Below are 25,432 nucleotides of genomic sequence, written 5' to 3'. Positions count from 1 at the left end.
AAGGAGTCTACGCAGGTTTGCAGATTGCCTCTGGTGAATCCATTCTCTTATCATTCAAATGCAAAGCAGCTAAGAGACCATCTCCAGCATTCAAAAGCAATCGTAAGATCTGAAAGATACAGATAAGGCTTTCATTCACTAACAGGGATAGGTAATGTGTGTGTGTGTAACACACACATATACTTTGGTATGACACGTGAACTTGTCAGTCATTTTTGTGCTGAAAATCCTTTTTTGTTCCTTTTGTCTGTCGTTTTGAGAGAGTCTGGCTATTGAACTGGTGCCCTTCCTACCTCAGTCTCCCAAGTGCTGGGGTTACAGACAGGTACCACCATTCCCAGTTCTACACTGAAGATTCTTCAAAACTGCCCTTTGGTTTCTATGTAACTGCCTTTTGTAACCTCTGTCATAGTGCTCCTTTGTCTTAAGCAGAATAAACATATGGTAATTAAGAGTTAGACTCTAGCGTCCGAACCGTCTGTCTGCCTTTGAATTCTGATTCTAGCAGCATCTTCAGCAGATTTCTTTTTTTTTTTTTTTTCGAGACAGGGTTTCTCTGTGGTTTTGGAGCCTGTCGTGGAACTAGCTCTTGTAGACCAGACTGGCCTCCAACTCACAGAGATCCGCCTGCCTCTGCCTCCCGAGTGCTGGGATTAAAGGCGTGCGCCACCACCGCCCGGCCTTCTAGCCCTCCTTTGGAAAACACAGAAAGTAGTAGGTTTGTTATGAGTGTCACATACTTAAAGTGCTGATACTCTTTCTAGTACATAATAAACAAACACAAAACGTTGCTTGTGGCCGGGCGGTGGTGGCGCACGCCTTTAATCCCAGCACTTGGGAGGCAGAGGCAGGCAGATCTTTGTGAGTTCGAGACCAGCCTGGTCTACAAGAGTTCCAGGACAGGCCACAGAGAAACCCTGTCTCAAAAAACAAACAAACAAACAAACAAAAAAGTTGCTTGTTTCCTTTTGAATTGAATAAGCTCCCATTGAGCAAATTATTTTAATTTATTTAAAATATATGTCATGTATGTGAAGACGTCAGTGGAAATAAACTGTTGAGTGGGATTGTCTGGCATCTCTAGACAGTCTATGCCTAAGCCGTGCTGCCTGAAACCACCTTTAAAATGTTTGTGTAGTCAGTGTGTGTGTGTGTGTGTGTGCGCGCGCGCGCATGCTGGGCCTGTGGAGGTCCAGGACAGCTTGCAGGAGTCTGTCCCACCTTCCACCGTGTCGGTCCTAGGGCTTGAACCTCAGGTCGTCAGTCTTGATGGCACGTGCCTTACCCACGGAGCTGTCGTTTAGCAGCCTAAAAACATTTATTCTGCTTTAAACCCTTTCCTTGGTCTGTTTAACCCAGCGGTGATATCACCAGCACCTAACAGGATAGTCCTTCACAATCCAGACAGATGAGGCGACGGCGTATGGCAGACATTGTCTGCTTCAGTGTTGAAAACACACATCATGCCTATTGGCCTAGCATTAGTATTTAGTGTTTATTAGTTTTGATTCAGAGCAGCTTATGCAAATTCTTTTTTAAAAATAGTTTTTATTTATTCTTTGAGAATTTCCTACATGTACACGAGGTATTTTGATCCTAGTCTTGCCATTTCCCCCTTGCCCATCTCTCGGGTCTGAGAAACAGTGCATCTTCCAACTTCCTACCCTGCTTTTTTTTTTCTACTATCTCTCTCAGTTCAGTTAGTGATGCCTGTATGTGCACGGAGTAAGGCCATCCACTGGAGTTTGGGCAATCTTCCAGTATCCACATTACCTAAGAAAAATGACTCTTTTTCCCACAGCAACCATCAGTTGTCAATAGCTCTCAGCTGGGAGTGAGGCTTGCTGGGATTTTGTCTATCTTGCTCTTTTGCTGGTTACCATGGCTCCTGGGAGTTCATGAGCGCGGTGCCACATACTGTGCAGAAAACAGCACGTCACCGTGCTCCTTCAGCCTCGCTTACAGACTCCTACCAGCTCTTCAGCAGTGTCCCCTGAGCCTCGGGAGTGAGGGTGATGTAGATGTTCCTGTGAGAGATGGCCGTTCTACACTCAGCGCTCTGGCCAGTTGTGATCTCTGTCTGTTTCTCTGGATTTGGGTGGTGTTTTGTTTTCTTATTTCATGGTAAGAACTACTGTGGTAATTATATAAACTGCACCGTCTATTGCGCTAGCTCCTGGCTTTGCTCTGTTTCACGTTAAAATGGTCTAAATATGTTTTTATTTTCACAAATGGTTATAAAATGACTTGTGTGGGATCTTTTCTCTCTGTTGTGGAATAATCTTTTTGTACAAAGATATGTCTTTGCCTAGACACCTTCTAATTGGTTCAATTAAGAGCTAAATGGCCAATAACTAGGCAGGAAGAGGTTCGGCAGGACTTCTGGGCAGAGAGAGCTTGGGGAAGAAGAAAGGAGGGGTCACCCGTCAGAAGCCCAGGGAACAGGACTTGCAGGAGGAGAATTAAAAGCCATGAGCTACGTGGCAGCACATAGATGAGTAGAAATGGGTTCATTTAAGTTATGAGAACTAGTTAGAAACAAGCCTAAACCTTTAATCCCAGCGCTTGGGAGGCAGAGACAGGCGGATCTCTGTGAGTTTCAGGCCAACCTGGTCAGCAGAGTTAGTTCTAGGACATTGAACACTACACAAAGAAACCCTGTCTCAAAAAACAAAAACAAAAAAGAAGAAAGAAAAGAAAAGAAAAAGTAACAAGCCTAAGCAATAGACCAAGCTTTTATACTTAATAATAAGTCTCCATATGGGTTTTTTATGAGCTGGCGGTCCCCCAGAAAATCTGTCTGCATCTCTCCACTGTGACTAGTCCTTTTAAATGATATGTTTTGTTTCTTCCAGTGTCATTCTCCCACTTCCTCAGAATGTGAAAGACTATTTACTCGACGATGGGACTCTGGTGGTTTCAGGAAGGTAAAGCATATGAGAAAACAATCCTTTATAATCATAAAGAGACAGTGTACTGATTAAATCAATGGTTTTGCATGGGTGAGTAGATTAGCCTAGGCACACCATCCTCTTCATTCAGGAGGCAGAAGCGGATGGATCTCTGTGAACTCAAAGTCAGCCTGGTCTACACACCAATTTCCAGGCCAATCTACCACACAGTAAAGCCTTTCTCAGATAAAGAAACAAGGAAGCAAGTTCTTGAGATTTATGTTTAGGTCCTCGGGGTTGTACAGCAAGAGCTTTTACTCTTCAGCCCCCTTGTTTGTTTGTTTTGAGACAGTTTTATCATATTCCCACACTAGCCAGAAGTTTATTGTGTGTGCAGGTTAGCCTCATTATTGCCTGCTGGATTTCTAGTGTAGCTTTCTGGATTTTATATCTGGCTTCTTGGCATCATTGCTCCCCCCCTTTTTTTCTTGTTTTTAAAATTATTAATTATTTATTTATTCCTATTTTATATCCATTGTTGTTTTGTCTGCATGTATGTCAGTGTGAGCTTGTTGGATTCCCTGGAACTGGAATTACAGACAGTTGTGAACTGTCATGTGGGTGCTGGGACTTGAACCCAGGTCCTCCGGAAGAGCTGTCAGTATTCTTAACTGCTCAGCCATCTCTTCAGCCCCCTCTTTCTTTCTTTTTTTTTTGTTTTTGTTTGTTTTTTTTAGAGAGGGTGTCTCTGTGTAGCTCTGGCTGTCTTGGAGTTTGCTCTGTAGACCAGGCTGGCCTCAAACTCAGAGATTTGCCTGCCTCTGCCTCCCGAGTGCTGAGATTGCAGGTGTGATACACCACTCCCTGGCCACTGATAACCTTTTAATAATGTGAAAATTGTTGAAGTAGAGCCTCATTAGTATGGTGTAATTAAAGAATAAGGAAATGATTGAAAAGAGAGAAATGGTTGCAAACTCAGTATTAGGGTTCTGCCTAAGATGGTTAGTGAGTTGTTTACTCCCTGTGTGTGGGAGTCCCTGAAGATGCTACCGCCTGCAGAGGCAAGAAGGAAATCTAGTTTAACATGACTCAGTAGCCAGGGCCGTTTCAAACTTCTAGAGTCTGACACCAGTTTATTTTAGACATTTAAGTACAGTACAGTTTTGGAAAAAAGTTTTCTGGTAACAATTATCTCAGTTCCACTTGCACAGTAAAGTTTAAGGTGCGACTGCATAGAAACTCTTTTACAAAGTACACGTGTCCTCTACAGTAAAGATGGGTTCAGCTGGGCGGTGGCGGCACACACCTTTAGTCCTAGCACTTGGGAGGCAAAGGCAGGCAGATCTCTGGGAGTTTGAGGCCAGTCTGGTCTACAGCACTAGTTTCAGGACAACCAGGGCTGTTACACAGAGAAACCCTGTCTCGAAAAGCAAACTGAGGGAGGGAAAGAGAGAGAGAGGGAGGGAGGGAGGGAGGGAGGGAGGGAGGGAGGGAGGGAGGGAGGGAGGGAGGGAGAGACTGGGAGTCAAGAGGGAACCAGTTCAGAGATGGACTCATGCTTTGTGCTGTCTTGTAACAGAGCCCTTTACCTCTGAGTCGGGACTTCATGATTTCTGCTAGTGTCCAACCCGCTGTGCACTTATCCAGTAACTTGTTGACTTGTACATACGGTAAAATCCGATCTTCATTCTTGGCCCTGGGCAAGTCTTCTGTCAGTTAATGTGTCACTTGGGTCTCCTTTTCTATGTGGACCTCCTCATCCTCAGTAGACTAGCCCTAGCTTCTTTACCAAGCAGTGAAAGCTTTCCAAAAGGATGTAAGGGAAAGCTGTAAGGACTTCCGGTGGCCTGGTACAGAATCAGGTGCTATTGCTTTGGATAAATTATGTGGGTCAGAATGAGTCTTGAAGCTAGTCTAACTTAGGGGGATAGGGAAATACTGGAATGTGATGGGTGGGAAGGCAGAATAAACCTGCAAAGAAATAATTTAATTTTCTTCCTTTGTAGTCCAGTGCAAATCCAGAGTAATCCCTGACAGCATTGTTTATGCTCAGCTTTCCTGGTTTGCCCCCGATGCTGTTCATCAGCTGTATGGGTAGCTCTTCCCATTTCCCTTCTGTGTCTGCCCTCATCTAGTCGGATCTTCCCTGTCTTTGCTGCCACTTTCTCAAATATTTGGGTCAAAGTTGTACATGATTCTTAACGTATTAGCTGAGATGGAAATTGTTTTTTTTCTCCTGGTTTGAATGATTTTTGGGCAGGCAGAAGAACGTTTTCATTCTGCCTTCTCTTACCAGCAGTATGCTCCCATTAATTCCATGTTTTGTCTGTCTGTGTGTGTGTATCTATCTATCTATCTATCTATCTATCTATCTATCTATCTATCTATCTATCTATCCATCCATCCATCCATCCATCCATCCATCCATCCATCCATCCATCCATCTATCCATCCATAGCTTTTTGAGACTGGGTTTCTCTGTGTGTAGCTTTGGCTGCTCTGGAACTCCCTCTGTAGACCAGGTTGGCCTCTAACTCAGAGATCCGCCTGCCTCTGCCTCCTGAGTGCTGGGATTAAAGGTGTGTACTACCACTGCCTGACATTTATTTAAATTCCATGTTAATTTTAAATTCCATATTTTATTTATGTTTCAAGAAGTGAATCTTTCTTTCTTTCTTTCTTTCTTTCTTTCTTTCTTTCTTTCTTTCTTTCTTTCTTTCGGTTTTCTAGACAGGGTTTCTCTGTAGCTTTGGAGTCTGTTCTGGAACTCACTCTTGCAGTCCAGGCTGGCCTTGAACTCACAGATATTTGCCTCCCTCTGCCTCCCGAGTGCTGGGATTAAAGGCATGTGCCACCACTGCCTGGCCTGAACATTTTATATTACTCTGCAATAGTAAAACTGTTTTGCTTTTATTTATTTATAAAATACAGTACATTTGAAATTATGTCTTCATGGCACCAAAGTATTTTTCTCACTTAATTTTTGCTTTATGTTTTCTTAGGGAAGATCCGCCAACGTGTTCCCAGGCAGACAGTGATAATGAAGCAGAAGAAACACAGGTCAGTAGAGAAAGTCTGTTTAGTATCTGTTCTCATTTAGATAATCTCTGAAATGCTTTTGACAGATCTTACCTTAGGTTTTATTGCATGAAAGTCTTACTTTGACATAATATGTCAAATATATATCCACACATACACAGTATATATGTGTGGTATCTGAGCTTCTGCATACTTATGTATGCTCCCTGTGCAAGTGCACAGAGGCCAGTGAAGGACACTCAGTATTCTGCTCTGTCACTCCATTGTATTTCCTTGCTGAACTTGGAGCTCACTGTGTTTCAGCTAGGCTAGCACTGACCAGCAGGCCCCATGGATACCCTCAACCCCACTTCAACACTAGGGTTCCAGGACTGCACAGCTGCTTCTGGCTTTGTACATGGGTATTGATGATTAGAACTCAGGTCCTCATGTTTGAGTAGCAAGTGCTTTTACCTACTGAGCCATCTCCTCATAGACCATGTTCAGGGAAAGGTGTCTCCTGTGTGTCATTTTTGGGTAGCATACTGCCTTTGTTATCCCAATATAGTGTTTAAATTGAATGTTTTCTTTCTGTCTTCTTGTCCATGCAGTGGTCCGATGATGAGAACACAACCACACTAACGGTAAGAGCAAAGCTGCACCAACATGGAGCAGGCTCACACTGTCGCACAAGAGTGAGCCTCAAGGCCTAAGTGCCTGCCTCTGGGTTTAATGTGCTTGTGCTGGGATAGCCTACTGTCCATGGGTTATCACTTACTATTTATGAAAAAACTTACGTCATTGTTTAAGAGGCAAGCATAGTTTGCCCTCTTTCCCCCCTGCTTACAAAAGAAATATCAAAAGTACATATTTGATGCTCCACTTGCTTCTGTTAGGCCAAATATTAGCTCTGAGGTTCCCAGATGAAAAGGAATTAAAGTGAAAAGTCTGTATTCATTTATTCAAGGATATTTAAGCGGCATAAAGTTATTTCTTTCAAGTGAGACTGAAGTACTACTCAAAGGTGCTTTCGTTTATTTTGATTAAGAGATACAGTTTCAAGGATACATGAAAATATGTGGAGATGTCTAAAAGTGGTTGTAGTGGGAGCTGCGGGCTGTGTTCCTGCCACCCCAGGTCCTGGTAGCCTGGCTAGCTCATGCCCCAAAATAACGACACACAAACTGTATTCTTTTAAACACTGCTTGGCCCATTAGCTCTAGCCCTTACTGGCTAATTCTCATATCCCGATCAACCCATCTCTAATAATCTGTGTAGCACTAGTTTTACCTGGAAAGATTCAGCATGTCTGACCTGGCGGCTTGCTTCATCGCGTCTGGCTAGAGAGGAGCTGCCCTGCATCTGAGCTCACTTCCTCTTCCTCCCAGCATTCTGTTCTGTTTACTCCACTTATCTAAATTCTGCCCTATCAGATGAACCAAGGCAGTTTCTTTATTAGCCAATGACCTTCCTCCATCATTTCCCCTTTTTCTGTTTAAACAAAAAGGAAAGGCTTTAACTTTAACATAGCAAAATTACATATAACAAAACAGTTATCAAGCAAGAATTACAGTTAAAATATTTACATCTACTTTATCTTTTATCATAACTAAGGAAAACTATAACTATCTATATATTCTTTAACTCCATCAAAGACTCCAGAAGGATATAATATTACCTAAGTAAATGAGAAGTAAGCAACTTACAAAACTCTAGAAATCACAGAGACATCTCGCTGCCTGAACAGTCACCCAAAGTTCCTCTGTACTGTTGGGGCATCCATCTTCGGCCTACAGGTCCATGGTATCCAGAGACATTTCCATGAAGCAGGAAATTTCAAAGGCAGTTCAGTCACTATCTACTGTATCCTGCAGAATGTCTCGCAGACTCTTTCATGAATCAGGAACCCCGAAAGATCATCTCACCTTTAGGCAAGTTCAGCAGTCCTCTTTCTGTGGGTTCTCTGTGATCAGTTTATACAGTAGTCCAGGCAAGAGCAGTGTCTTGCCCAAATGGCTATCAAACTCCATAAAGTGCCTCTTTGATGCCCATCTTCTTTCTTCTTGAAGTAGATTGGTGCTGCCAGGAGCAGATGTGTCTCATTGTCATGAAAAACCCTAAGTTATTAAAACATTTAAAATGCCATATTCTCTAGCCTTTGAAAGATATGATGAATGCCTATCTGAAATATATGCATGCACATCTAGAAAATCTAACTAACATGACTACAAACTTGACTATTATAGATGATTATCTATTAACAACCTATATACATTACATTTTTAAATGAACTACACAATCACAATACCTTAATCAAGGTCAGAAATACATATACCTATAACAAAATTGACCTTAAAAATCTATAGCAATGCAAATTATTCATACCTATATCATCTCCCCCTTTAAATGTAAAAGAATATTTATAAACAATATTTGGGAACATGGGCGCAGTTTTTTCTCTCCAAACTGCTTCCTGCTGAATGGGGGTGCTGTTATTCGATCTTTTATAGGATAACCTGTCTGTTAGGTTCATCTTAGTTGGCAGTTGAGTGAAGTAATTTTTTTGAAGGTGTTCACTGCAACCTTTCAGGAGGGCATGGTCTATCATACCATATTGGAATAGAAACAATCCAAAGAGTCTCATCCTCTGTGAAAACAAAAGAAACTCCTTTCCAAAGCATCATATCCTTAGATACAAATTCTGAAGTCAAGGTATTTTCAAAATATCTATGTTGGATTAGTTCAGCAGCATTTATAAACAAATATCTTTTAGCAGCTGTTGCTCCTTCTTCAGCATTCAAACAATTCAAACAGAGCATAATAGCATATAGTATCAAGATTCTCATTGTATTTTCCATCTTTGTGCGGCTTTGTTTTAATCTCTATTTCGTTTATTTTTACTTATATTTTATATTCTCTGTATATATTTGTCCTGGAATAACTCTGTAGACCAGGCTGTCCTTGAATTCTCAGTGATCCATCTGTCTCTGCCTCCCAGGCTTTGGGGTTAAAGGCGTGTGCTACCACACCTTGAAGTCTCAGAGGTCAATCTCCCTCTGCCTTTCAAGTGTTGGGATTAAAGGTGTGTACTACCACACCCAACTACTCTCTTTCTTCCTTTTGTTTTTTTTTTTTTTTTTGTTTTTTACTTTAAGAATTTTACCTTTTAGCCTGCATATATTTTTAACACACTGTAAATCATTTAAAGGTTTTCTTTGTCTTTGAATCTCTCTTTACTGTATCTCTCTCTTTTCCTGACCACACGAGCCTTTAAATTACTGAGCAATATGGGTAGGATTAAAGCCGCGGCTTTGCCGGCTAGATCCAGCCAATTCCTTAGTTTTCCAGCCTCATGGCGGAGGTACCAGCTGCAGTCATGTTTATTGCCACAAGTCTGTGGAGTTTCAAGGTCCTTGCCAGCAACCAAGCTACAACACTCAAATGCTCTCTCTGTAGCTGACCTCCTGCCTCAAAGAGTCAGAGTTTGCCCTGGCAGGACGGCCCAGAAAGCCAGCATTTTAAAACAGCACAACTTTTTTCTGCTATGGCTGAAAACAAACAAGCATGCAGTCAGCTTTTATCAATACCATTTAAGTGTTTCGTGGCAGGACCTCTTAATGAGCTACAGAATTTTGCAGCTAAAGCTGAGTCAGGAAGCCTCTCTTAGATGAGAGCACTTGCTTGCCTCTAGCAAGCAGAGCAGACCCAAGAAATTGCTGCTACCAAGAAAACATGCTTTACTCTATTCTTTCCCAAGCTTTCTCAGGCTTTCTGTGGATATAGTCGTCCACGCGTTGGGGGCCATTCTGTAGTGGGAGCTGCGGGCTGTCTTCCTGCCGCCCCAGGTCCTGGTAGCCTGGCTAGCTCATGCCCCAAAATAACGACACACAAACTGTATTCTTTTAAACACTGCTTGGCCCATTAGCTCTAGCCCTTACTGGCTAATTCTCATATCCTGATCAACCCATCTCTAATAATCTGTGTAGCACTAGTTTTACCGGGAAAGATTCAGCATGTCTGACCTAGTGGCTTGCTTCATCGCGTCTGGCTAGAGAGGAGCTGCCCTGCATCTGAGCTCACTTCCTCTTCCTCCCAGCATTCTGTTCTGTTTACTCCACCTATCTAAATTCTGTCCTATCAGATGAACCAAGGCAGTTTCTTTATTAGCCAATGACCTTCCTCCATCAAGTGGTGTTGTTTTTTTAGATTACCATGCCAACAGATGCAGAGTGGGACATTTTTGTCTTGTTTACTCCAGATGCCATGCATATCACTCTTGTATATGAAAATCCCATTTAACTCAGTGTGATTCTATCATACTCAGACCACTAAACTGGGCTCTTGGGACAAAGATATTTGATTTCTGCCATTGGAGGGTTTGTAAACCAGGGAGCAGGATGACTTAAGGCAGGAGGTAGTTGGCCAGAATGTCAAAGCAGAGAGAACAGTTAACTGAGGGCATCCAGAAATGCTTCAATGGGAAGCAATATGTGGCCAAGATTTTTAAAATATAATATTTTTATGAACTCTTTGAGATTTCATATCTACATACAGTGTATTTTGGTCATATTCATATCTACTCCCCCTAACTTCTCAGACCCCCTCGCGTCCCCACTCCCAACTTGATGTCCTCTTTTTTGATTACCCACCCACTTTGTGCTATGTGTGCTCTCATGGGTATGCAGCCATCCATCCACTGATGCACTTGACCTGGATCTTAATGGGGTAAAGGTGATTAGTATATGAGCTCACATTTAATAATATAGATGGGTAGATAATGTATGTGACTTAGTAAAGTATACTGGACAATTTATTTCTATCTACTTGTTAATATTTACTTATTATGTATATGTGTGCAGGTGCATATGCATATAGGTGTGCATGCACACATGCCCATGTGAAGTCCAGAGGACAACCTTGGGTATCATTGCTAAGAATGTCATTCATAACTGGTGGTGGTAATTTCAGCTTGGGAGGCAGAGGTGGGTGCAAATCTCTCTGAGTCCAAGGTCAACCTGGTTTACAAGACTATTACACAGAGAAACCCTGTCTCAAAAAAAAAGAAGAAGAAGAAGAAGAGGAAGAGGAGGAGGAGGAAGGGAGGGAGGGAAGAAAGGAAGGAAGGAAGGAAGGAAGGAAGGAAGAAAGAAAGAAAGAAAGAAAGAAAGAAAGAAAGAAAGAAAGAAAGGAAGGAAGGAAGGAAGGGGCTGGAGAGATGGCTCAGAGGTTTAGAGCACTGGCTGCTCTTCCAGAGGTCCTGAATTCAATTTCCAGCAACCACATGGTGGCTTACAACTATCTGTAATGAGAACTGGTGTTCTCTTCTGGCCTACAGGCAGAACACTATGTACATAATAAATAAATAGATAAATCTTATTTTTTTAAAAAAAAAAAAAGAAAGAAAGACTAAAAAGAACTCCATTCACTTCATTTGAGACAGAATCTGTATTGGCCAGAACATGCAAGTTAGGCTAGACTAGCTGACCAGCAATTCCCAGGTTTCTTCCTAGTCCCTCACTCTAGCTGGGAGATTATAAGTACGTACCTCAGTTTTTATGGCCTTGAGTTTTTATGTGACTTCTGGGGATCACTCGTGAAGAGCAAGTACTTGACACATAAAGAAATGGGTTTCATCATGACATCTCCATACATGTATATTGTCACACTTCCATCATGACATCTCCATACATGTATATTATCACACTTTCATCATGATATCTCCATACACGCATATTGTCACACTTTCATCATGACATCTCCATATATGTATATTGTCACACTTTCATCATGACATCTCCATATACGTATATTGTCACACTTTCATCATGACATCTCCATACACGTATATTGTCATACTTCCATCATGACATCTCCATATATGTATATTATCACACTTTCATCATGATATCTCCATACACGCATATTGTCACACTTTCATCATGACATCTCCATATATGTATATTGTCACACTTTCATCATGACATCTCCATATACGTATATTGTCACACTTTCATCATGACATCTCCATACATGTATATTGTCACACTTCTATCATGACATCTCCATACACGCATATTGTCACACTTTCATTATGACATCTCCATACACGTATATTGTCACACTTCTATCATGACATCTCCATACATGTATATTATCACACTTCCATCATGACATCTCCATACACGCATATTGTCACACTTTGCTCTTTTTCATTCTCCATGATCTCTCCTCTCCTTGGTGCTCCCATTCTAAATTAGCTCTTCTTTCTGCTCTTATGTCACATGTATCCCCTTCCTAGACTGGACTGAGTAATTTAGAAATAATAGAAATTTGTTTCTCATAGGAAATTCAAGAACAAGGTACACATAGTGTCTGGGAAGAGGCTGTCTCTGCTTCAAGATGGCCCCTTATTGCTGTATAAGACCGTGCTAAAGGAGGCAGGGGAGATGAAGAGCTGGAAGGTTCTCTGGTGTCCTTTGTGAAGCTATTAACTCTATTCATGAAGGTATAGCCTCTCGTGACTTAACTTCCTAAACGTCAAACCTCCCAATATCACTGTGGTTAGGATTCAGGTTTGACATGAATTTTGGAGAGACACAGACTTTAAAATCAGAACAGTGGGAATGGGAAAAAAAAAGTTTTTTGCTAATATAGAAGTCCTGGGTTCAGTTTCCAGCATCTATATCAGGTGGCTTACAACCACCTGTAACTTCAGCTCCAGGAGATCTCATGCTGTATGACTTCTGGCCTCTGTGAGCACACACTGCACATAAATCCATCCAACAAATAAATGAATAAGTCTTGAAATCAGTGCTAACTATGTGCGTGTGTGTATTTTCCATGCTCCTGTGTACTGAGAAGTTGCAGAATCAGTGACATTCATCATGGTGGCAGAGAGCATACTTCATGCCTTTATGCTGGCTTCTGAACACCATTCTCCACTAAACTGAAACTTAGGACTGAAGTTGGAAAGTGAAATGGACCCACAGTAGCTTGCTGTGCCAGACACCAACGGAATGGAAAAGAATGATGGGAACATGACAAAAAAATCCCAGAAACCAGCTCTCTGTAAACTCTCTAAAAACATCAAGGTCATGAGCAATAAGTACAGAGAGAACTAGCTGTTAGAAGTTATAGGAAACATGACTGCAGTGGATTCTAGATAAGAAAAAGGTTCTGGTTTTCCTTTTGCTATAAAAGACTGTGAGGAATAGTGGGCATGCTTCAGTACAATGAGATTAGGCAGTGATGTTCTATTTATGTAAGCCTCTTGATTGTGATTGTTTACTCTTTTCTACAAGGATGTTTAAACAGCTTTTTAGGAAATATATATTCATATTTAGGGGTAAAGGAATTAATGATTGCAGTGTGTTCTAAAACATCATGGGAAAAGAATTCACTACATGATGTAAATATAAATAAATAGACATGCCTAAATAGTAGGGTTTGGGGAACAACGATAAAGCAAATGGGGTGAAAGGAGAAAAGAGTCTGAATAGTATGTAGGCATGCTTGCTGCTCGTACATTTCTGGAAGGCTGCCATTATTTTACAATAAAAAGCTAATAAATATATTTAAGTAATTAAGCTCTCCAGATAGAAGTAAGTGGAGACAGGTACTAGGAACACTCATGGATGGATAACTCTTAGTCCAGGAGATATTGAAACCTGGTCCATTGAAGGAAAATCCGGAGTTTATCATTCACTAGTATGAGTTAAAAGCTATCAAACGAGGAACACCCCATCCTTGAGAGGAGGAGAGGGAGGGATGAATATGAATCACCTACTTATAAACCTAGCACTCAGGAGACTTGGGTGTGCAATCTTGATTGCAATCTGAACACCATTTTGGGCTAAGATCCTTGGCCTTGTCTCAAAAACAAAGAAGGAAATACTAAGATTTCAGAAACACCACGGTGAACTTGTATTTGGAAGTATTGCTTAAACACAGTGCAATGTGGATTCATCTCTGTCCCTCCCCCAAGTCAAGTCATTAAAAGTGTTCATAGGGATTGGAGACTAGAGAGATGGCTCAGCAGCCAAAAGCACCGGCTGCATTTCTCGACAACCCAGGATCGGTTCCCAGGACCCACGTGGCAGCTGATAGACGGCTATAACTTCAGTTCTAGGGAATCTGTTGCCCTCTTCTGGCCTCTATGGTGCCAGACTTGGATACAACACAGTACATACACACATACAAACAAAACAGTCGTACATATAAAATAAAAAAATAAATAAAATCTTAAAAAATAGAAGTATGCATAGCAAGTCATAGTAATATATACAATTCTTAGGATACTATATTTATGGACACGTCTGTGTACTGTAGAGTTAAGGTCATGAATGTAGAAGAATATACAACAATTTTATAATGGTGGTTAGGATTTTTATTCCTCTCAGTAATGTTTATCCTTTAAGAAATATACAACTAACAATTGGTTTAGTTTTGCTTCACTGAAAAAAAAAGTAAAACAAAAATACATAAAAGTTTGAGTTAAACATGCCCAATTTTTGAATGTTTCAATCTAGGAACATGAGTAAATGTAACTTTTATATGCATTTTATAGTTTTTATAAACAATTCAGACCAGCCAGTAGTGGCGCACGCCTTTAATCCCAGCACTCGGGAGGTAGAGGCTGGCAGATCTCTGAGTTCGAGGCCAACCTGGTCTACAAGAACTAGTTCTAGGACAGGCTCCAAAGCTGCAGAGAAATCCTGTCTCCAAAATCAACCAACCTTTCACCCAGCCAACCAAACAATTCAGACAAAGAAAGGAAGAAAGGAGGGAGGGAGGGAGGGAGGGAGGGAGGGAGGGAGGGAGGGAGGGAGGGAGGGAAAGAAACCTAGCCTCTCTGAATGAGTGTGGTATAGATTGAGGTTAGAAAGGCAGCTGATGAGATCTCAGAAAGTCTAGGGGTATCAAATGAAATTGGGTTTTTGCCTCACTCACAATGAGAACTTTCCTCTGGACAACGGACTGGTGTCTGTGTTCAAGATTGGCAATTTAGCTGTGAGCTTGAAATAATATTAATGTTATCTGTTTATTAGTCATTTTCACAGTATAAAATCATGACTACAATGCAGATATGAAACTCTTGATTTAACACATTTTTAAAGATTTTACTTTAACTCTTAGAGGAACTAGACAGTAATTAAAACTGGTTAAAAATAGAATGTAAAGAAAAGACAGTGATCAGGAGTATTATGTGAATATGTAGTCCTCTGGGATGGGAGAGGTGGCAACTAGATCCCGTCAGGATACCCATGGAATGTCATTCTCATTGTTATGTGTTAGCTATAGTTTACCAAGTTGTTCATAGTAGGGGCATGGTGAAAAATCACATAATGGTGTGCGATATGTAAATTCTTTATAATTTAAATTTTTCTGTAGTATCCATGGTCTAGTATTTCATAAGATTGGATGATTTTGAGGATTTGGGAGAACCAATCAAATCTTTTAAAATGTAATAAATAGACCTGGGCTTAGTGGTGCATGGCAGTGATTCTTTCAGCAAAATGGAGGTCGAGAGGTAGGGTCAAGCGTTCAAGTTTTGATTACATGGTGATTCTTAGGTCAACCTGTGCTACAAGAGAACCTGTCTCAAAAAACAAAGCAAAACAATACAAACAAAAAACCCAGGGTTTCTGCAGATTGCCTAAAGTGCACATAGCCCCAGAGTCGATCTTTAGCACTACAAAAACCAAAGCAAATGTGTGAAATGTAGTGGTCCTTCCATACAATATTTTGTAGAGTAGGGAAATGGAATTAATTATTTTGTCTTTGTAATTATTATTTTTAAATTTTATGTGTATGGGTGTTTTACCTGCATGTATGTCTACGCACCATGTTTATGTTTGGTGCCTTGGAGGTAAGAAGGGGGAGTAGGATCTCCTGGAACTGGAGTTACAGACAATTGTGAGCCACTATGTGGGTGCTGAGAATTAAATCTGGTTCCTCTGGCAGAGCAGCCAGTGCTCTTAGGCACTGGGCCATCTCTACTGCCCCAGTTGTATCTTTTAGAAACTACTGCTGGTGCAGAGCTTACATAAGTGGCTTTATTGACTGCTCTAGGACAGCCTGATCAGCAGCTTCTGGTGATTAAGAGGAAGTAATTTGCTTGAGAGGAGTGGTACATCGTTTTGATGGAAGAGGCAAATGGGAATACAGGGTTCCTAACTCAGTTTTCATTGAGAGATCTTCATGGCTCTGATAAGCTGAGTTAGTGGTAGTCTGGTGGAAGAGAGATACGATGCAGTCTATCAAGCCATGAGAGAACTTGTTAACCAGCCTACAGGTTAGCATCTGGCTTAGAATTCCTTTCTAGAGCTGAGAGTGCATCTTAGTATTGGAGTGCTTGCCTGGCACACAGAGGCCAGGGATCAGGTTTTATCCTACAAACCAAACAAAACCCACCACCAATGAATTGTTTCTAATTGGGTGGTATATTCCCATTTTTAAGAGCTTACTTTTTTGGCCTTTTCCCCCAGAATCTTCTCAGTTTTTTATTTCTCTTCTTTGGGCTAGAACATGAGAGTCCATGGGTTTTGTAGTGTGTAGGTAATTTTAGACTTTGTCAGAATATTTTTCTACTATGGAGTTTGATTAGATTTTTTTTAGAACCTACAGTTGCCCAGTAGGGGTCAGCAACCCCCCTCTCTAGAGGGTAATGCAGGCAGAATGACAGGAAGTGTTTGTCAGTGTCCTTGTGTGCTGGCTCCCCAGAAAGTCCTGTTTCCATCCCTGTTGATATTTACCGAAAGCCTAAGGCAGGGCCTCTTGGCAATCAAGTGCATCTTGTTGAATAGTAGTTTTTCTGTCACTTCCTGGTTAAAACAAAAACTAGACTGAGCTACTTTTTATTCGAAAATAATCTGTTTCTAATTCAACCAAAAAGAAAAGGACATTTTAACTCACACAGACACAGGCATCTAAAGGGATTTTTGCTTGTATTAAAACTTGTCTGTAAATACTAGTGTTTAGGTAGTTTGTCACATCATGTATTTTTCATTTTCGCTAGCCCTTTCCCACAAATGGCCTGTTAAGCAGTGGTTAATATTTCTGAGAACTGGAGTGTATGTCCGGGCAATACCCACCCCACCCCAATCTCTTTTCTTGAAAAATACCAGTTCTCCTTAGTCCATTTGTGTGTGTGTCCATGGAGGCCAGAGGAAGATACTGGGTGTTGTCTTTTATCGCCCTTCCTCTCATTGCCTTTAACCGGGGTCTCTCAATAACCTTGGAGCTTGCCATTCAGCGAGGCTGGTTGGCCAGTGAGCCCTTACAATCTGCTGGGGTTACAGACATGGGCAGCCACGCCTGGCTTTTGTACTGGGGTTTAAACTGAAGTCCTTATGCTTGCTGTGCAGAGCACACTTTATACTGCTTTATCGCCCCATCCCCTTAGCCTAGCTGACCTTGAACTTGCTATAGCCAATGGTCCTGAGCTCCTGATTCCTGTCTCTGCTTGCCAAGTGGTGGGATTACAGGGCATATGCCAGCTCAGTTGGCTTTAGATGCTGGCATTATGTAAGTATTCAGAAAGAACAAGTGATTTGTTCCTCTTGTACCGTGTACTTGGTGACAGACATCTGTATTTCCAGAGATAAGAGTTTTGATTGCTAATTTAGGAAGTGCCCTTTGAGAAGCTGATTGTTTCTCTTTCTAGTAAAATTATTTTCTTGCTGATTTTATTTAGTCGAGTGGATGAATAGGAACAGTAATTTGTATTTTAAAGAATTCTGTTTTTAACATTCTAGCTACAATCTTGAGACATTGATCATGTTTTCTGTGTCTCTAGTGATACTGACTTGTTCATGATTTGTTCTCTGTCTCTATAGGCACCAGAGTTTCCTGAATTCAACACTCAAGTCCAGGAAGCTATCAATTCCTTGGGGGGTAGTGTCTTCCCTAAGCTTAACTGGAGTGCCCCAAGGGTAGGTGCACATAAGAAAATCTTTTTATTTGAATACTTGTTTGTTTTGCTCTTTATTTCATTTTCTCTCCTCTTGGAAGATCTGATTATATTCCTAATTCTAGAAAAAATGCTGTTGAGTTTATTATCTTTTTCCTCTGTTTTATTCTTAGATTTTCCTAGGTCTGTGAAATACTATGCATTTTACCAAAGGACAGTTTGATCCCTTGTATTGCCCATTGTGCTAGAATTTTCTTTATTTTCATAGTCTGCAGTTTTTAAAATGTCACTTTCTCGGTTGAGCAAGATTTTCTCTGTTGAAAAGTACTAATAAATATGCTGGACCAGAGAGATAGCTCAGTGGGATCGCCTGATAACCCAGGTTTAGTCTCGGGACTGACAAGGCAGGAGAGCCAACCCTTGAGCGCTGTCCTCTAGTCCTTTGTGTCAGTGCACACTCTCCCACACGTGAGCTCTGCACAGCGGCAGGAAGTGTGTGTTCACTCTTGGGGGTACCTTCGGTTTCTCCCAGTATTGAGTTTCCAATGGCTTTCATTTTGTAAACACCATGTACTCACTGGTGTATTCTTATTATGATTATTAGTATGTTTTACTTCATATTTTACTTTCCTTGGAGTTGGTAGTTGCATTCTTTTGTTTTGTTTTTTTCTAATTCAACTGTGTGGTTTGTCATGTAAATACTGATGTCTTAGTGGAATTAAATGCTAGGTATTCTTCCTTTAGCCGGAAGTTATTGCCTTTTTCATTGGGAGAAATTATAAAGACATGTAGATGTTTTTAAATTCATTTTTAGTTTCCCAGTCAGATTTTCATCTCTATATGATGGGAAGATTATTTTTGGTTTTAAATTCCTTATTTGCCCATTTGTTTATTGATTTTATTGATTGACTTGTGTACACCAGTGCTTTCTTCTATGTAGTGTGGATAATTGGATAGTTTTGGTAATTATCAGTGTTTTTTTCTTACCTCTTCCTCCCAGTGTTTTCAATGAGTATTTATCCTGTGGCTATAGAAGTGTGACTTAATTACACTGCACTGAGCCTTGCTCCCTTATGTTTTGTCCACATGTCCAGCATAGGCACTGTTTTAGGATGTGATGGTTGAAACTGTTTCACTTTCTTCCTTTCTGATTGAATACATAGACTCTCAACTATGCTGGCCATCCAGCCCCATTCTTCCCAAACAGGAAGGATGGAAATGATGACTTCATTTTGGACAATAGCTGTTTATTTACCATTGAATCTTTTAGCTGATGTGTGTGACTTCATTAACTCGCCTTCCATCTTAACATGAAAAACACTGGAAAGTACTTGGCCCTGGGCTGAAAAGTGTAGATCCTACTATCTCAGTGTGCATAACTACCCTTCTTTTTTAAAAAGTCATATTTGTTTGTTTTGTGGGTGTTCTTGTGCATACACACTTGAAGGTCAGAGGACAGTTTGTGGAACTTGGTTCTCTTCTTCTTCCAAGTGTGGCCCAGGTATTGAACTTCAGTGATGAAGGCTTTCGGGACGTGACTTTACCTACTGAACCGTCTTGGTCTTCAGTGTGCATAACTGAGTTTGGCATGCCCTTGTCACGCTCTTTTTATTAAGAAGTGTGTTTGATATCCAACAGTTCTACTAAAATTTGCTTGGTTGTTTCCTTGAGGTGCTGTGCGCTGTTGCTTTCATTTATGTACCTGAGCTGCAGCTGTGGGATGTGTCTTAACTCACACATGTTTATTATTTAGGATGCATACTGGATAGCAATGAATAGTTCTCTGAAGTGCAACACCCTCAGTGACATCTTCCTGCTGTTCAAGAGTTCTGATTTCATCACTCGTGACTTCACACAGCCGTAAGTGTTTGTGAGTACCTTCATATTGGTAAAATTCTACTCTCTAATGCTGTACTCTAACAGTTCTGCATCATGAGCTACTTGTGGCCCGCAAGTGGTATTTTCAAAGCAGACCTTTCTTTTTCTTTTGCAGCAAATGATACAATGGGTATGCCTAACTATCAACACAGTATAGATAGATAGATAGATAGATAGATAGATAGATAGATAGATAGATAGATAGATAGATAGATTGATTGATAGATGATAGATAGATAAAACATTTTAGTAATTTTTCCTATTATAAAATTTAAATATACTTATAAGAACAAAATTAGTAACTACTGATGAGTAAAAAGCAGGAAAGCATGGTGAGCTCACTACATAATTAGCTGAATTTTTATTTTTAAATAAGTGATCATAATCATAGGCCACTAAAACTGCTGATAAAACGTTTATAATCTCAAATGAAGTTCAGCAGTAGTCTCAGGAGTAAAATTTTGTGTATAAGTGGACTTGACATAACTGTGCCACTATCATTTTTCAGTTGTATTTATTTAGATGACAATATATGTGCTTTAGATGGTGTTGGTGTCTTAGTTACTTTTTGTTATGAAACACTATGACTAAATAAAGAGTTTATTTGGGCTTATGGTTCCAGAGGGTTAGTGTCTGACGTCAGAGGGAAGGCATGTGGCAGAAGCAGCTAAGAGTTCACATCTTAAACCATGAACAAAAAGCAAGAACCCTAACCAGGATTGGTATGGGGCTTTGGAACCTCAGGCACCCCCAGCCCCACCTCTAGAGATAGACTTCTTTGGCAAGGACATACCTAAATGACCCAAACAGTGCAATCAGCTAGGGACCAAGTGTTCCAGTGTCTGCGACCGGGGAGGACATCTCGTTCAAACTACCATAGGTGGTTTAATTTTTAAATACAGTATTTTGCCTCTTTGGAGAAAAGATCTATGAAAATTCTAATGAACCATATAATCACTCTTACTTCACTTTTTTTTTTAATCTTTCCCTTTCTACCATAGTTGAAAATGCTGAAGAAATGGCATCTGCATACCAAAACTCTTGTTTTGCCTTTCTGGACAACATGAAAAGCTATACCACCAAAACTTTGATGCATTATTTTCTCCTTGCTCAAAATTTGTCCTTTGTCTTTCTGCTCATGATTTTTCATAAAATTAGGCCTTGGTTAGTGTGAAGCACAATGTTGTAATTTTTCAACTTTTTTGTTTGTTTGTTTGTTTTTTCTGAAGAGAGAGGTCTTACTATGATCAGATTGTCCCTGATGTCTGCTCAAGATGAGCTCCTGGATGGGCTCCTTTCGACTTTTCTCTTCAGCCTCTAGATGGCTCAGCATCCCCTTCATAAACATACTTGGCCATCTGGTTAGTCATCTCAGTAAGAAAAAGCTTACAGCACATATGTTCTCAAACTACTCATTTTAAAAATTACATAAATGTTAAACTAGCTAAAAATAATGTTATAAGGTGGTAAATATGTATATGTAAATATGTATATAAATATACTTATTTTTAAGTAGTAATATGATGACTAAGATTCGGAATTGGTATTTGTAAGAAGCATTTTTAACAAGTGGAGTTGGGGCAGTGGATCAGCAAAGTGCAAGCATGAGGACCGGAGTGTGGGTCCCAGCACCCACGTGTAAGCTGGATATGTGGTCCTTGCCTGCAACCCTGGCACTAGGAGTGGAGGATCAGACATGTGAGTCTGATGGCTGGCACTCAGTGCCTGGTCCATGGATGGTGGAGCTGTTGGGGAAAGATTGGGATTGTTAAAGGAGGTGTGTCACTCGGGGGGTGGGCTTTGAGGTTTCAGAAGCTCACACCATTCCCAGTCTCTCTCTTTCCCTGTCTTTGCTTGTGGATCAAGATGTAGGTTATCAGATATTGTCCATTGCCGTGCCTGTCTGCCTGCTGCCATGCTCTCCACCATGATGGCCATGGACTCTAACCCTAGGAAACCATGGTCCCCAAATTAAATGCTTTCTTTTATAAGTTACCTTGGCCCTATCATGACAATAGAAAAGCAGCTAAGGGCCGAATGGCGGTTGTGCATGCCTTTAATACCAGCCCTCGGGAGGCAGAGGCAGGTGGATCTCTGTGAGTTCAAGGCCCGCCTGGTCTACTGAAGCTAGTTCCAGGACAGGTTCCAAAGCTACAGAAGAAACCTTGTCTCATAAAACCAACAGAAAGAAAGAAAGAAAGAAAGAAAGAAAGAAAGAAAGAAAGAAAGAAAGAAAGAAAGAAAGAGGGAGGGAGGGAGGGAGGGAGGGAGGGAGGGAGGTGGGAGAGGGGGGGAGGAGAGGAAAAGAGAAGAGAAGAAGAAAAGAAAAGCAGCTAAGGCTCTTAATATGGAACCTACGGTGTTGATTATGATTTTTATTTTCAAGACAGGGTTTCTCTGTATAGCAGTCCTGACTATCCTGGAACTCACTCTGTAGACCAGATTGGTCTCAGACTCACTGAGATCTTCCTGCCTCTGCCTCTGCCTCAGTGCTGAGATTAAAGGTGTGCGCCACCACCGGCTGGCATGATTTTTTTCTTTTTTGACCTCTGGTCCTTTGTTTTTTCCTTCCTCCCTCTCTCCCTCTCTTATTCTCTCTCTTCTTCCTTTCCTCTGTCTTCCTTTCTTCCCTTTTTAGTTTTATTTTCTTACACACTTTAGCCCAGGCTGGCCCGGAACTCACTATGTAGCCTAGGCTAGCCTAGAGTTCATGGAAGTGCTCCTGCCTCAGCCTCCTGGGTCATGGGATTCCAGGCATGCACTGCTACACCAAGCAGTTCCTGTTTTCTTAACATGCATTGGATTACTTGTCTTGTCTTATTTGTATGGGTATTATAATCCAGAGTACTTTCTTGGATGTCAGAACCTAGGAACTCTATTAATATTCTTAGTCTTATCATGCTACTGGTCCTGGTGGGGAAAGGGTGGTTATTTTTAGAGACTGGAACAATTGTATTAATTTTTATTAACCTGACATTTCATGGCCTCAATTTTGATTAACATAAAACTACCTGTAAGATTCATTTTTGCTTAAGAAATTTTAAATATACTCAAAGCTAGTGTTGGAATATAGCTCCTTTGGGTAATATACTTTAGATGAGCTTGAAGAAAGGAATTTTTGCTTTCAAGGGAAAATGAGGTCTTCAGATAGCACTACTGTGTGTTAGAGTATGTTAAAACAGGCTCCCCAACTTTCTCATGGAGATATGATTTAGTTAATGATAAATTTTTCTCCTCCCTTCCCCCTTTTCCTCCCTCCCTCCCTCTCTCCCTCCCTCCCTCCCTCCCTCCCTCCCTCCCTCCTTCTTTCCTTTCTTCCTTTTTAAACTTTTTTCGAGACAGGGTTTCTCTGTGTAGCCCTGGCTGTCCTGGAATTCCCTTTGTAGACCAGACTGGTCTCAAACTCCTGAGTTCTGGAATTAAAGCCATGTGCAACTACAGCCTGGCTTCTTTTCTTTTTCAACATTGGTACTTCTTTAGGCTGAAGTCTTGTCAGTATGTATATAGTGTGTGTGTATACACATACCTCTCTCTCTGTCTACCTACTTGGCTTAACCTAAGAGCTCTAGCATCTCCATCCTAGACACGTGGTGCAGCTTGTGACTGAATACTTCTTTCCCACTTGTTACCTCACCCTTCTGAGCCTTGATAGCTCAGATAAATGGAGACAATATGACAGCTCTTACTGCAAGGATTAAGTGAGACAGCAGCTGTGAAAGGCTTCCAGCCGTGCTTGGCACATGCGACGTTCACTCCTGTAAAAACAGAGTCCACTGGTGTGGGTGTTGGGAATTGAACTTGGTCCTCCAAGAACAATACATTCTTAACAACGGAGCCATCTCTCCAGCCCTGTTCCTTTTTTAATCCCTCGCTAAGTTAGAGTGATTTGGCCCTCCCAGTGGCTTTGTATGGTACTCTTTTCTTCTCCCTCGCCCCTCCCATCGCCTCATTTAGCCTTTCCTCTCTTCCTGAGACTGTTGTAGTAAGCCTTCGCACTGCCTCACATTGCTAGTCTTCCCCCACGACCTTAAAACTTTGTGCCATCCTGATAGTTTTAATGCATTGAAATGTAGTAATCTTTGTTATAGTCCCACCACCACCCCTGGGACCACATCATCTGTGTTTCCTCCTTGTCTTAGCTTGCTTTTCTTTTGCTGTGATAAAACACAGACTCAAAGCAACTTGGCGAGCAAAGGATTTATTTTATCTTACTGCTTACAGTTATTATCAATGGAAGCTAAGACAAGGACAAAAGCAGAGACTGCCGAGGGGTGCTGCTTACTGACTTGCTCTCCGTGGCTAGTTCAGTTTGCTGTCTTATACAACCCAGGGCCACCTGCCCAAGAGCACTGCCCACAGTGGGATGGCTTCTCCCATGTCAACCACAGGCCAATCTGATGGAGGTAGTTCCTCAATATGGTTCCCTCTTCTCAGGTGACTCTAGTTTGTGTCAAAGTGAAGAAAAATCTACCCAGCTCTCCTTGTCAAAATTTTCACCCATCCTTATCACTGGCTTCCCCTTGTGTTCCGCACCCCACCCATGCTAATCTCATGTAGCTCTTTACCTTCTCATTCACTTCCTGCCCTGACACATTTCCTTTGTCTTACACATAAACTCTTTTCCTACTTCCTCCTCTCCCTCCCTCACATGACAGCCAGCCAGTTGGTTCTTCATTTGTGATGCCAGAGTATTTTAGTTTATTCACCTCAGTGTTCTGAAATTGTGTGTACCTGCTAGCTTTCTCTGTTACACCTCTTAAAGGACACGAGAGTCCTAGGTGTTTTTGTGCTTCTGGTGCCTGGCCTAGTGCTTGGCAGAGATGGACGTTTTATGCTGGTGTATATCATTGTTCATGGAACAATACTTAGAGGGGGGTGTAGTGGGCGGCTGAATTGTTCTGTCAAATATTTTTTGAAATGATAACCACTTTGTGTGGCTGTCAGTGGCCAAGTTAATGTTCATGGAGCCACAGTCAGCATGCTGACTCATCTACAGAGTGAGCACTAAGGTGGAGAATGGATATCATCCTACCTCCATTGGAGGAGTATGGTCACTTGTGTGGCTCTCATTGGCAGAGCTCATGGTCATAGAGCAGTCTACAGTCTGGAGTCTCAGCAGCTGGACCAGCACTGAAAGTGTGTACAGTGACATCCTACCTTCACTGAGAAGCTGGGCAGCCTGTGTTGTGTATAGTCCTAGCTTATTTATGAAGTTTGGACCCTTGAATTTTAGTTTCTTTGCCCAACAACAGAATAATGGAGATTATGAGTAGTGTATGAACTCTTCATGCTGTTTTGAGGATTAAATGAGATGACATAATGCATAACAGTAAGTAATACTTAATAACTGTTGACAGAATTTGCATTAGTCCCTTGTTTCTGGATACTTTCTGGATACTTTCTATGAAATCTGATTCTCACACTAATTATGAACATGTCTATGCATAAACTAACATATTAAAAAATACTCAATTGCATTTTTTCTCTCCAAAGATTCATTCATTGTACTGATGATTCTCCAGATCCTTGTATAGAATACGAGGTAAGCATCTTTTTGCCTTTTATGACACTGAGAATCCTGGTCAAAGGTCATGAACTAGTGCTGCTTATTTGTAAATGAATAAAAAAAAATTGGACTAATTTCTCTGGGAACTTAGAAACACTAAATTTTTAAACTTCAGAAATTTGTCATACATATAGAAGAATATGTATTGTTCAGGTGGGGCATGGTGGT

At 41.1% G+C, this 25,432-nt stretch overlaps 1 protein-coding gene across 1 annotated transcript in view; it reads left to right on the top strand.

Annotated features, from left to right (window-relative positions):
* The window catches only part of Cdc123 (cell division cycle 123), a 46,198-nt gene that overhangs the window by 872 nt on the left and 19,894 nt on the right, over positions 1 to 25,432 (top strand). The window contains exons 2-7 of the mRNA XM_057788084.1: positions 2,856 to 2,927; positions 5,894 to 5,951; positions 6,521 to 6,553; positions 17,747 to 17,842; positions 19,574 to 19,680; positions 25,192 to 25,240. Coding sequence (XP_057644067.1) covers positions 2,856 to 2,927; positions 5,894 to 5,951; positions 6,521 to 6,553; positions 17,747 to 17,842; positions 19,574 to 19,680; positions 25,192 to 25,240 — 415 coding nt within the window. The remainder of the gene's footprint in view (positions 1 to 2,855; positions 2,928 to 5,893; positions 5,952 to 6,520; positions 6,554 to 17,746; positions 17,843 to 19,573; positions 19,681 to 25,191; positions 25,241 to 25,432) is intronic.

This window comes from Chionomys nivalis, chromosome 13 (genome assembly GCF_950005125.1).
Source record: "Chionomys nivalis chromosome 13, mChiNiv1.1, whole genome shotgun sequence".
NCBI classification, from domain to species: domain Eukaryota; kingdom Metazoa; phylum Chordata; class Mammalia; order Rodentia; family Cricetidae; genus Chionomys; species Chionomys nivalis.
This window is presented reverse-complemented; position numbering and strand designations above follow the sequence as displayed.